This window comes from Propithecus coquereli, unplaced genomic scaffold (genome assembly GCF_000956105.1).
Source record: "Propithecus coquereli isolate 6110/MARCELLA unplaced genomic scaffold, Pcoq_1.0 Scaffold95, whole genome shotgun sequence".
NCBI classification, from domain to species: domain Eukaryota; kingdom Metazoa; phylum Chordata; class Mammalia; order Primates; family Indriidae; genus Propithecus; species Propithecus coquereli.
In genome coordinates this window covers 2,371,844-2,384,642 of record NW_012155840.1, presented here as the reverse complement: position 1 = coordinate 2,384,642, position 12,799 = coordinate 2,371,844, and the positions used below count along the sequence as shown (strand labels likewise).

Sequence of the window (12,799 nt, the reverse complement as noted above, 5' to 3'; positions counted from 1 at the left end):
AGCTGTTATGTGTTGTTTCATACCCTTGTGATTGTCATAATTCAAGCCAGTGCTGGATGATCTTTGTGTGGCATGGCGGGTTGTTCCCCAGGGTGCTATTGGAAACTCAGGTGGGGGGCTGGGCAAGTCCCTGTATACATAGGCTGGCATTTTGGGAGATTGTTCTGCCTATGTCTCCCTGCAGTGGCAGCTGAGCAAGGCTATTTAGGCAGTAGTCATGGGTGTCAGGGTTGTGGGTGTTCCCTCCACTTGGGTCAAAGTGTGATAGTGACTCGCAGCTAGTGGATCCCTGGAGGAGCTTAACCTGTGGGGGCAGTTCCCACCAGGAAGTGAGTGGGAGTCATGGGGGCGGGGACTCAGGGCTGGTTCATTGCATGGCTGGGGCTCTCCCCTTGCCCAGGTCCTGCCAAGGCAGTCACCATTGGATTTCTCAGGTGGTGTCAGTGGTGCCTGTTCTGCTCAAAATTCCAGTGAGGGGAAGGGGTGCTCAGCTCCCAGTCATGGGGTACACAAGAGTGTCCATTCTTCCTGCTCCCTTCATGGCATTGCTGGGGCAATGCAGAGGCAGCTGTAGCAAAGCCAAGCTCTGTGTAGACCAGGCACTCTAAAATCGAGAGCTCAGAATGGTGTCTGTTGCGGCAACCCAGGAACAGAAGCCACCAGGTTCCTGCTGTGCCCACTCTCTGGTGCGGTATCACTGTACAGACTCCAAGCAGCTCCATGATCAGTCCAGAGGTCTGCAATAATGGTACGGGTTCCCTCACAGCTCTGGCTGCCATGTCTCTGGGGGGAGCATGGAGCCTCAAGGCTTTCTCCTTCTGCCCTTCCCTCCCCCAGGTACCTTCTAATCTTGCTAAGTGGATCATTCTGTCTCCTTCTCCTTCACTCTGAATGTCCCCCATTCCCCATCCCACTCCAGTGATCCACAGTGCTCTCTCCAAAAAGGCCCATCTGTAGATAGTCATCCATCTTCAACTTTTGATCCTCTCCTTGAGAACAGCATGCACCTGCTGCTTCTAGTCTGCCATCTTGTCCCCCAATTTGTGTTTTAAGAGCAGAAATAGAGAATCCAAGGATTTTTGAAGAATAAATTGTCTTCAGGAATTTTGCTCCACTGCCAAGAGCCAAAAACATGCTCCCCTATGCAACAACCTCCTCTAATATATTTTTGATTCATTTATGGCTACATTTAACAAAACTTTGGTGTATTCTCATAAACATGCCCGCACACAAATATATAGAACTTATAAAACTACTACCATATTCTGTAATCTGTTTTTTCTCATTAATTATTATATTCATCTTTTTAGTTTAAAAATATTCATTGAAAATCTAGTTTTGATAACTATGGTGTTTCATTATATGGACTTACTCTGCTGTAATTTTATACAACTGTACCCTATTTTTAAATATCCAAATAGTTTTCCATTTCTTGGTATTAATGGTTACATGTCAATAAACATATTTTATAAAATTCTTGGTATACATCTCTTAGTATTTCTGTAGCTTTGTAGTAAGTTTTGAAAATGGGAAATGTAAGGCCTCCAATTTTGTTATTTTTCAAGACTGTTTTGGCCATTCTGGGTCTCTTGCATCTCCATACACATGTTATATAGGTTTTTTAAAAGTTACATGTTTTATATTTAAGTTTTGATCTATTTAAAATTTATTTTGGTGATTGACTCGAGGTAGGGATCTAACTTTATAATTTTCCCTAAGTAATTAATTTTCTCAGTTTCATTTAAACACTCTGACACTTTTGTTCTTACATAGTTTATTAAATAATATACCCTTTCTTCATTGATTTTAAATAAGGCCCTTATCAAATATTGAAATTATTAAATAAAGAAACCTTTAGTGGACTAAGAGGGCACTCTTTTACTTCATAAAACAAGTTTAATTTTACTCTACTGTACTGATTAATGAGCTCTTGCTAATACCAATGCCTTGAAAATTAAAACATTATCTGTGATATGTGTTAGGTTGGTTCATACGGAAGATTTACTTTCTCTCTCTTTTTCTCTTCTTCCAGAAATGAGGTTGACATATGTGCATGATGACTCAGAGAACCTTGCTGATGACTTTACAATCCAGTTGTCAGATGGGAAACATAAGATACTTAAAACCATTTCAGTGGAGGTCACTCCAGTTAATGATGAGAAACCAATGCTGACCAAGTAAGCTACCTGAAAAGAATCCCTTTCATATTTCTATGAAATTCTATGAAGTCTGGAATACTAGGTGTAAGTGTAGTGTGTGTCTCCCAAGGAAGCAAGTCTTCGATAGTTCCCGTCTATCACAACTGGTCCCTTCCACTCAGGTGCTTGGAACCTTTAGTGCAAATGTTAATATAATTTATCCTTAACAATTAGCCCATTAATTACTGATTTTCTTCTTAAAGTTCTCATTATTTGTAAAAAATGACAACATACAATATGGAATTAATAGTCTACTAAATATTTAAACACATGCATATACACACACACATTCCTGCACATACACACCGGGGTGCAGTTAATATATAGATGCAACTAAAGTATAATAATACTAACTGCAAACAGTCCTTACAATGGATTTGGTCAAACTTTTAACTAAGAATGACTAAGGGAAATATATCAACTCACTTCTTTCATTATCTTGGTACTTTTTGTATACCAGTCCTCTACTATGTATGCTGTTCCATACAGATCAACACCCCCTGCCACCTCATGTCAAAATGATCACTTTCTAAACTTCTGAGCTGATGTTATTGATTGTAAACTTTCTGTCTCTTTCTCTGCAGCTGCTCAGAGTTCAGCCATAGGGTACAGAGTCTCCATCAGTTAATTTCTATAGCTCCAGCCATTTCTTTTAGCACTGGCAGCTGTACAGAACTGTACAGAGTCTACACAAACTACAAAGCTTCAGGGGACCAACATTTCTCTATTGCTAGTGGTAGAAAAGCATCTGGTTCTTGTATTTCCTTGACGACACTACCTCTTTATTCAATGGTACAGCAGCAAGAGGCATCTTGTAGACAGTCTGGGTTTTTATCAGGAAGTGAACAATTTACCGAAAGCATATAAACCCCCAAAGTCTCTTCCACTCTGCAGAAAAGAGGGCCTTAAACAAGTCCCTCTCTATCTGCCACCTCTCCCTCTGTTTCCTGTGGGCCACTGGTAAGGTACTTAAAATACATTATGGGAAATACAGATGATAGTTTTTGGAGATTTCATCATAGACATCAGTTTGGCTGAAAGTATTAACTAGAAATTTCTATTTTCTATTCCCCAGCTGCAATGTTGGTTTGGTGTGACCTTGATTTATAAATATGAAAATATGAAGACTATCGCAGTATTATAGTACCTCTTTTCTGATTATCTCACTTTAAGAGGGAGGGGCAGGGCTGAAAACTGACATTTATTAAGTATTTATTATGCGACAGACACTAGATTAGATTCTGCCACATATATTATTTCATTAAATCCTCACCAAAATTGTGGGAAGTAGGTACTATCATCCTCACTGAGAAAAATTGAGACCAGAGAGGTGAAATAGCTGACCCCAGGCCTCACTCAACTCTGCTCACTCCGAAGGCCGTGTTTTTATGACTAAACTCCCTGAAATGGCTTCAGCTACAAGACCACCAAATTTTTGAAGGAAAATCTCCTTCAACACTGCTGCAAAATCCCTCCCTTTTCTTCCGTTCCTTCCTTCTCCCCTGTGGAGAAGAAGTAACATTCCCTTTCCTCTTCCGTATGTGTCCTCAGGTATGTCGCCTCTTGCCTCCTCCCAGACAGTGCTCCACTATTTTTCCCCTCCTGCATCTTCAGTCTCTCCCTTTTCATTCCTTCTGTTAACAAGACACAGGACAATATTAGTGGTTAAGAGAGCAGATGCTGGAGTCTCATTGACTCAGTTCAGCCACAACCAGCATTGTGACCTTGAACATATTACTTAACCTCTCTTTCCTCTTTGTTAACCTCTCCATAAGTGGGGATAATAATAATATCCCTTTCATAGGGTGGTTTCAAGGATAAAAATGAATTAAAATATGTGAAAGTACTTGAAAGGCTGGCTACTACATGGTAAATGCTCATAAATGTTAGTTATTATCATTATTGCAAGCAGGTATCCCGATTCTAAAAATACAAAAACAAACCAGTCTCCAATTCATTTCGCTGCCAAACTTTTTGGAAAAGTAGCTGGTGCTGCTTCTTCCATTTCTTCCCACTCTCTCCATTCTCCTCCACTTTATTAAAGGTGCTCCTTTAAAAGTTACCCGTGGCGTTCCCACCAAATCAAATGACTCTTCTCATCTCACTGGACCCCATTAGAGCATCTGGTTACAGCATTTAGGTGCTGCAGTAGATACTTTGTGTTCCCTGGGTCCCAGCCCTCAGCCCGTCTCTGAGTCAGTCGTGGTTGTGGTGGGATATGCCATGCACACTCTCGGTGCCCCACCTCGGGTGCCCACAGGGCATCGTCCCCCTTCTCCCTCAGGACTTTCATTCAGCCCATGTCCGGGCACCGCAGAGAGCACTCTGGGGAAAGCACTTAACCTTGGGAGCCAGTGGATAAGATAAATGCCCCAGCTTCCTCCATCAGAAGCACAGTTTGAGTCACATTTTACACACTTCCTCGAAAGATGCCCCTAGGATTGAGCCCCAATGGCCAAAAGCAGTAAAACATGCTTCGTTGTCTTTTTCTCCTTCTCTTTCTCACCTACGCCCTCTCTCCTGCTTCCTGGGATCACTTCCCAAATAAATTACCTGCACCACTGTCCTTGTCCCAGGGTCCTTTTTAGGGTCACCCAGATTATGACACACTTTGTCCTCTCTTGACTTCTCTTACATAAAATTCTGGGACTTTTTTCCTATAAAACTCCTTATCTTCATCATATTGGCTTCCTGTTTTGATTAATCTTTCTATTAATGGCACCACTAATCTCCATAAACCCTTACCCAGTGAGTTCGTTAGCTTTCTTGAATAATGGCATGAATATTCTTCAGTAAAGAGGTCAACAGAAGTCACCTCCCACTACTAGGGAAGATGTCAGTCCTGGGCAGCAAGAAACTCACCTTGGGTAAAAGTGGTTGGAACTGAGGTGTTTAGTCTTTGGTGTCTCAGCAAAGGAGTGGAAGACTGTTGATGCCTATTGCTGGTACTCAAATGTCCCTTACAAGAATCCCAAGAAATTCAGATATCCCAGTTTTTCTCAGAAAAAGCTGTCAAGTTGAATAGAGTTAAGCCATGTGTGATGACCGCACCTGAGAGCTAGAAACACAGGTGGAAAGAAATCCCTCCCTCCTTTTGGTGAGAACAGAGGAAATGGCCATATAGGCTGTGAGAGCAGCAGCCCAGAGAGGACGTGCAAAACCCACAGCAGCAGTGGCTGTAGTCGAGGCGCTGCCGCTTCAGCCCACTGTTGTAGGTGCCAGGAGCTGAGCGGGCAGCTGAAGCACTGGGAAAAGATGAATCTAAAACACACAGTGCCCAGAACATTATTTGGGAGAGGAAGAGTGACTTAGAGGGCCAGAGATTGCCTAGAGATCACCAAACTCAGAGTATTATATGATAAGGAGTTACTGAAACCTGTAGATAAGTCACTGAATCTCTTCAGGTAAGTTTCTGTCTGTAAAATCAGAACGACTGTAACTGGCCCACTTACTTCATGAAGCTGTTGTTGTGAGTGTCAAATGAAATACTGGAAACAAAATCATTTTGCAAAATAAATTATGACTTATAAAACTATTAAGTTCTATACATGTAAGTAATTAGAAATATCTGATTACCTCATACCGTATTCACTGTTGCTGACTCATTGTGTAAACTGGAAGGAGAGCCTATTTCATGTGTCTGACTAATCATCTTCAGTACTTAGGACACTGAAGAGCATTCCTTAATTGTCGAAGGTTGGGAACTGTGGCAGTCAATATAATTGTCCCTGCCAAAGTGGTACCTTCTATTTTCGTATCAACGCAGGCATTTTCCTTTTCACAGGAAGGCTGAAATTGCAGTGAATATGGGTGAAACTCGTATTATTTCTAGTGCTATTCTTTCAGCCATCGATGAAGACTCACCCAGGGAGAAGATTTACTATTTATTTGAAAGGCTTCCCCAAAATGGGCAACTTCAACTTAAGGTTAGTGGCCTTTTTACCTTTATTTTTCAAAACTTAATGTAGTAGGTATAAATTTTTCTCAATATACATGTTTCTATAATTGAATTTATTCTCTAACAGCCATATTTTTGCCCAGAAGTAGAAAATTTAATTTTCCCAGCCCAGGTCAACTCATGCTGTTCAAATTTTCTTAGTCAACTTGGGGTAAATTGAACCAATAGTAAGGTTCTTCATTGCTCCCTCCCTATAGAGACTGTCCCTAAATTCTGAAGGAAGAATAAAACAAATTGTCTGGTTTCTGAGTAGAATCTAGCATCTTTGAGATATCTTCATTCCTGCCAGAGTTTTGACTTGGGATCCATGTAACATTCATCTTTAGCATCCATCATCTCAACCATGAAACTCCTTCAGGTCTACAATCTACCTCTCTCTGTTCTCTCTCTCTCTCTCTCTCTCTTCCTCTCTCTCTCTCTCCCTCTCTCTCAGCTAAGTTCTAGATCATTCTCAGGGACAATTTGATTATTCTTTCATGATAGTCAGGCCTAGGGAAATTTGGAGGGGCTATGTCTAGCTCCTTCTGCCTGTAATGGTTCCTGTTAAGACATTATCTGAGGCCGGGAGCAGTGGCTCACGCCTGTAATCCTAGCACTCTGGGAGGCTGAGGTGGGAAGATGGCTTGAGGTCAAAAGTTTGAGACCAGCCTGAGCAAGTGCGAGACCCTACTAAAAACAGAAAAAAAAATTAGCCAGTCAACTAAAAATAGAAAAAAAAAAATTAGCCAGGCATGGTGGCTCGTGCCTGTAGTCCCAGCTACTCGGTCCGGAGTCTGAGGCAGGAGGATCGCTTGAGCCCAGGAGTTTGAGGTTGCTGTGAATGAGGCTGACACCACAGCACTCACTCTAGCCCAGGCAACAAAGTGACACTCTGTCTCAAAAAAAAAAAAAGAGACATTATCTGAGTATTATCACCTCCTGCCTTCTCAATGCTCCACTGCAGTGAGGAGCTTTCTTGTTTTTCTCCCAATTCTCATTTTCCTCCCTGAGCAGGGACAATCCTTACCTTTTCACCAGGGAGACAGATTACTCAGCAAATGACATACACATTGTTCTGTAGTCTGCCTGAGATGCACTTCAAAGTGGAAAGGCTCGTGCCCTTATTCTGTAATCTTACTTCCCCTTGCGACACCGTAGCCCTCATGTTAAGGCGTGGATGGGCAAAGTCTTGAACCAAAAAGTAAGCATGGAGGAAACTTTATGTGGGGGGGTCATCCCACCTACGAACATCTGTCAGATTTTAGCAATTGCCACATTTGAATTCAATAAACTGTATGATGTAATAAATTAACATTCCTGGATTTGTGTATGTTGTAGAAATTACTTATTTTAATGGAAAGCAAATAAGCATGGAAACATTAAGGGATACCAGGGGTAAGATCAACTGGACTTTACTGCTAACTCTTCCAATAGCTTGCTTTGTGGTCTGATAATACCTCCTTGTTTCATGTTAGTCCTGGAATAGCAAAATTTCAGTCTGATTTAGACTGTGCGCATGATGCCCAGAGATTAGCCCAACACAAGTTATAGATCAGTCACTTGAGAAGGTCCATTGAGAAATCAGTCAAAATGTCTATTTGAATGGTGGATTAAGACTAGCAACCACAACCACCAGCCATCCCCAATGTGATTACTTGACGGAATGCTTAACTTTTAGTCAATGTAGGCACAGTCCTAGAAAAGCAGCGAGGATTCTTTCTGTGTGGAACAGCTTGGTTGTCTGCCATAGACTGTAGGCACCATAGAGAATCAGAGTGAAGAGCAATCACTGATTTAAATTGAGGTACAGCTGTGTCCTTATTTCATTTCAAAGAGTAATGAAGCAGAAATGCAGTGAAAGCTCACACATTTGGGTGGCTTGGGAACTGGACTGTTTTGGATATGTGCAAATCCAGATGGGTCCAGGTTCCCAGCATGGCTCCACGCAGTTCCCTCCCGGCTCCCTCGCGGCACCCCGCGTCTTTCTGAGACCAGGCGACCGGGACTCCTGGCCTCCTGGACTCTCTCAGGGCTGTTATTTTCTTGTTGACTTTTCTTAGTTTTCCTCACCTTGAGTCTGAATTGTCTTTTCTTCCTCTTTTTGGGTCTTCCAATGATTCCATCAAGTCAAACTCACGTTTGGAGGTGCAAGCGAGGAATTAGATGGAGATGAGACAGCGCAAAAGATTTCTTCTGTATTTACTAATACTTTTTCAGACAAGATTACAAAGGGAAAAGGTTAAATAGAATTGCTGACTGTCCAGTTTGAAACCTGAAAGAGGATCTGTTTTAAAAATTGAATTTGCAAATAGATCTCATGATGAAAACCAACACTGAGCTTAATTATTATGATATAATTCACGTTCATCCAGTAAGCACGGGGGTGGAACACAAGTCTACAAACATCAGATAGGCAAAAATATTAAAGGGAAAGAAATTTCATCAAGTAGAATGACATAAAGGGAGGTGGTAACACAAGGGGCAGAGACGAGAACAAGCAGCTCTTTTGCCTGGAACTGGGAGTCTCTGGAATAACGTATCAAGAGAAATAAAAAGAAAATGATTTAAATTTCTGTTTTAGTCTCTTACTCCAGACAGAAAAAGAGCAGAATAATATCATATGATAAATTTTAAGATGACATTTTTCTTGAATTATGTCAAATGACATTTTTTGAGCTATTCCTAGGGAAAGCTGTGTACCTTAAGAGAATATTAATAGGATTATTAATATGATGCAGATTTATTATTACATTTTCTAATACTCTCAGTTGTCAGCCAACTCCCTCAGCATAAGAACCTTTTTAAATTTAAAATGCCACAATTTCTGAACCAAGTTTTGTAATGTTGGCTTACTTTTAGAAGATTCTGATAAAAATAATATATGATATTTACAGTTTATATGTTTTGCAGACTTAGGATAGAAATGATATAAGCAAGAGAGTGATAGTGATTCTGATCATTTTCTTTGGGCTTTAGTAAGGCCAGAAAATGTACTGGAGAATAAATGTCTCCATTCTATTTCTGTTTTATCTATTTCAGATAAGACCAGTAACAAATCATTTTGAAAAAAAAAAAAATAGATTTGATTAGTTGTCCAATGATGTGAACTGAAAAAAAAGGAAACTCTAAAGCAAACACATTTAATTTCTAAAAAACCCATTCCAGCAGCTCGATTACCCACCTGCTCTCATTAATTGGAGTATTTAATCAGCTATGATTGCTTATGATAAATACCTTGGAAGTAGCAATGCTGTTGTATTGCCCCATGACTTTGTCAAAAACCCTTTGGTTGAAGCTAGTTTTTTCCCAAGGTCTTGAATTATTTTAATATATTTCTTTGAAAAAAATGTAAAATGACAAAATATGTCTGGGATTTCCCTGAAATATCATTTCTATTGGAGGTTTTCAGGGGATATGGAAAGTGTTCACTAACATGGCTTGGGGGAAAAAAGCCATGGGCAGCTGACTAATTCTGGCACCTTTCAGATAGGGAGGGACTGGGTCCCTCTCCACCCTGGCATGAAATGCACTCAGGAAGAAGTGGATCTGAACTTGCTGAGATACACACACACCGGAGCAATGGCTTCCCAGAATCGAGATAGCTTCACCTTCTACCTTTGGGATGGCGACAACAGGTCACCTGCTTTTGACTGTCATATCACCATCAAGGACATGGGAAAAGGTAAAGATATGTCTACCAAAGTTTATTGGGATTGATTTTTATAACCAGAAGTGAGCTGGTATAAGTACGCATGTGTTTCTTTTTCCCTCCCTCCTTTTTTTTCTTCCTTCCATCCTTCATCCCTGAAATTCTGTCATTTATATTTAGATCCTTGGGCTCCTCACCTGCTTTGCCTGGGATCTATGAGGTTCACGAGAGTAGCCAATCCATTTGTTATTTTCAGTATTTCAAAAAGCCTGTTGGAAATTCAGCCCTGCTTACAATGTGGCTGCACAGGCTACTTAAACTGTTAGGGATTTTTGCTTTATGTAAGATCTTACCAAAATGATGTAATAACTCTCTTCAGGAAGTGATCTATCACTTAAGAATGGAGTTTCAAAGAACAAATATTTCTAGTATCATGATAAAAAATACATTTTAAAATTTAAAAAATAATAAAAAGGAACTTTTTCATTGAAAAAGCTGTAAGTTGCTGCTCTTTTCACTTCGAAGGTGCTAATGTACACTCCTTGGGGGCAAAGGAAAACCCTGTAAGATAGTAAGCTTCTCTTGGATTAATCAAACAGAATCATTTGTAGAACACAATTCATCAACTTATAAATAGTGGACAGAGGAGAGTTTTAAAAACAAGGCTCATCAAGGGAGACTTTAAGCCCTTGATGCTCAGCTATCACTAGCCCATAATTTTGCTGATAGCTTATGTGAGGAGGGTAGGGATCATAGCTCATTCATCTGTATAGTCCTAGCATCTAGATAGTTCCAGAACCAACCATAGTCTTAGATCCTCAGTACATGCTTAATTGACTGAATGCTTCTTTCTTTTTTCTTTTTTTGCCTTGGCTGCCAGGAAGCTCAGAGTTAAATTGGATGCTTAAATTCAATTTAAAAAAATCTGACTTCATGTGTGGCAGAATTACAGTTGTCCTAAAATTTTTTAAAAATTTCAGTCAGGTTGATTTATCTTGAGATGCTTATTTTGGGCTGTATAATAATATATTTTATTTGCTTATTTCCTGGCTGTAAGCTGTATTCCTTGAAGATGTCTAATAAGTAACTTTCAGATAAGATAGATGTTACATGACACATTTATTTCTCTCTGCAAAAAATATGTCCATCATAAGTCTATTTCCAGGCAAAATGTGATAGAATTAATATGTTAGGACAGACAACTGTTTTAAGGTAGGCTGTCTTCTCATTGGCTTAGCACATGGTTTCACAGTGCTGGAGAAGAGCTCTGTTCCACAGTCATCTGGGGACTCTTGTTGTCTAGACAGTCCCCATCCCTGAAGGCCTTGGAGTCACTCAGGACTTGAGATGTAGAGGAAAATTAGAGGATTTTATGGACAAGGCTCAAAGGTGGTGGACCTCTCTGGTACGTGAGAGGTGAATGGCCGGGTCACGGTCACGTGCCACATTAAGGGAGGCTGCGCTTGGAAGTTTGAACTGTGCCTCCAGGAAAAGAGAAATAAGGCCGGCCAGTGCCTTACCAGACTCCACCGCAATTGACATGTGATCATGTTCTAAAAGGATTTATGAAAAACTATTTCATGTAGATACATTAACCTATTAACCTTTTCAAAAGTTCAGAAATTTTCCTCTTTGTTTTTTTCACATAGTGATGTTTTATCACTGTATCCTGGTTTGAATTTTTTTTTTTTAATTAGCATGAGTTTTCTTAGGTTGCTGCATAACTTTGTAACCATAATTATCTCTAAATAAAGCTATAATGAATAGTTACATTTAATCATACCTTAATATTGAGCATTTGGATTATTTCCATTTGGGAACTATTATAAATAACATCAACCCTTCTGGTTCTGTTGTGTCTTCTGATTTGCACAGTTGCAAAAACAATGTGGAGATCTTTCAGAGAAGTTTAGGAGGACATGGTCTAAAGTTGATCCTAACCCATACTCCGCCCTCACAGTGCTGAAAATTGCATTGTGGCATGAGGCAGTTGCTCATCCTCCCCTCAGTCCCATTTTCTGCTCCCTGTGGAACCTCTCGTGGGTGCTTTTTTGTTTCTCTGGCCTTGTTCATTCTTCTTACTTGTTTGGTGTATTAATAATTCACCCTGTAGCATCTGTGCCATCTGTGCTTAAATTTAAGATGGTCTTTGACTCTATGTAGATACTATCAAGTCACATAACATTTTGAAATAAATACATGGTAAAGCAAAAAAACCAATTCAGTCATTTAAAACAGGGTTTCCCAATCTTGGCACTGTTGACGTTTGGGGATGGATAATTCCTTGTTGTAAGGGACTTCCTTATGCATTGCAGAATGTTTAGCAGCATCCCAGGCCTCTACCCTCTAGATGCAAGTATTAATAGCAACCCCCAGTTATGACAACCAATCATATGTCCAGACATTGCCAAATGTCCCCGGGGCGGGGGTGGGGGTGGTGGCAAAATTGCCCTTCATTAAGAACCACTGGTTAAAATTATACCACCTTCATGTTTTGTTTTCATTTCTTGTTTCCTTATGAGACTGAATATCTTTTCAAAATTTTATTGGCCATTTGTAATTTTTTAATTCAGAAATGGCTTGACATTTACTTCACATATTTTCCTTTTTGGATGTTCACTCTTAGTATTGATTCATAAGAACTCCCTTAAAGAGAGGAAGCAAAATAACACAGTATTTAAGAGCTTGTGCTCTTGAGTTAAGATGACTTGAGTACAAATTCTTGCCCCACAATTTATTAACTGTGTGACCATTAGCAGGTTAGTTAGCATTTCTACACCTTAGCTTCCTCATTTATAATCTGGGGAATATGACAATAGTTATACTTTACAGGATTGCTGTGAATATGCAAGCGCCCTTAGATCTGTGCCTGACACAAAGTTGAAGGTCCACGTTGTAGATATTAACATTTTTCAATGGACCTCGGGTGAATGAAATTGAATTATAGTCTCTAGTTTGTAAAACTGCATCATCGGCTCAGGTGTGACCCAATTCTCTCTTGCTCATTCATATACT

The 12,799-nt window shown here is 40.0% G+C and overlaps 1 protein-coding gene across 1 annotated transcript in view; it reads left to right on the top strand.

Moving 5' to 3' along the window:
* FREM1 (FRAS1 related extracellular matrix 1) overlaps positions 1–12,799 on the top strand; it is a 117,814-nt gene that overhangs the window by 58,832 nt on the left and 46,183 nt on the right. The window contains exons 20-22 of the mRNA XM_012665022.1: positions 2,033–2,177; positions 5,983–6,124; positions 9,622–9,817. Coding sequence (XP_012520476.1) covers positions 2,033–2,177; positions 5,983–6,124; positions 9,622–9,817 — 483 coding nt within the window. The remainder of the gene's footprint in view (positions 1–2,032; positions 2,178–5,982; positions 6,125–9,621; positions 9,818–12,799) is intronic.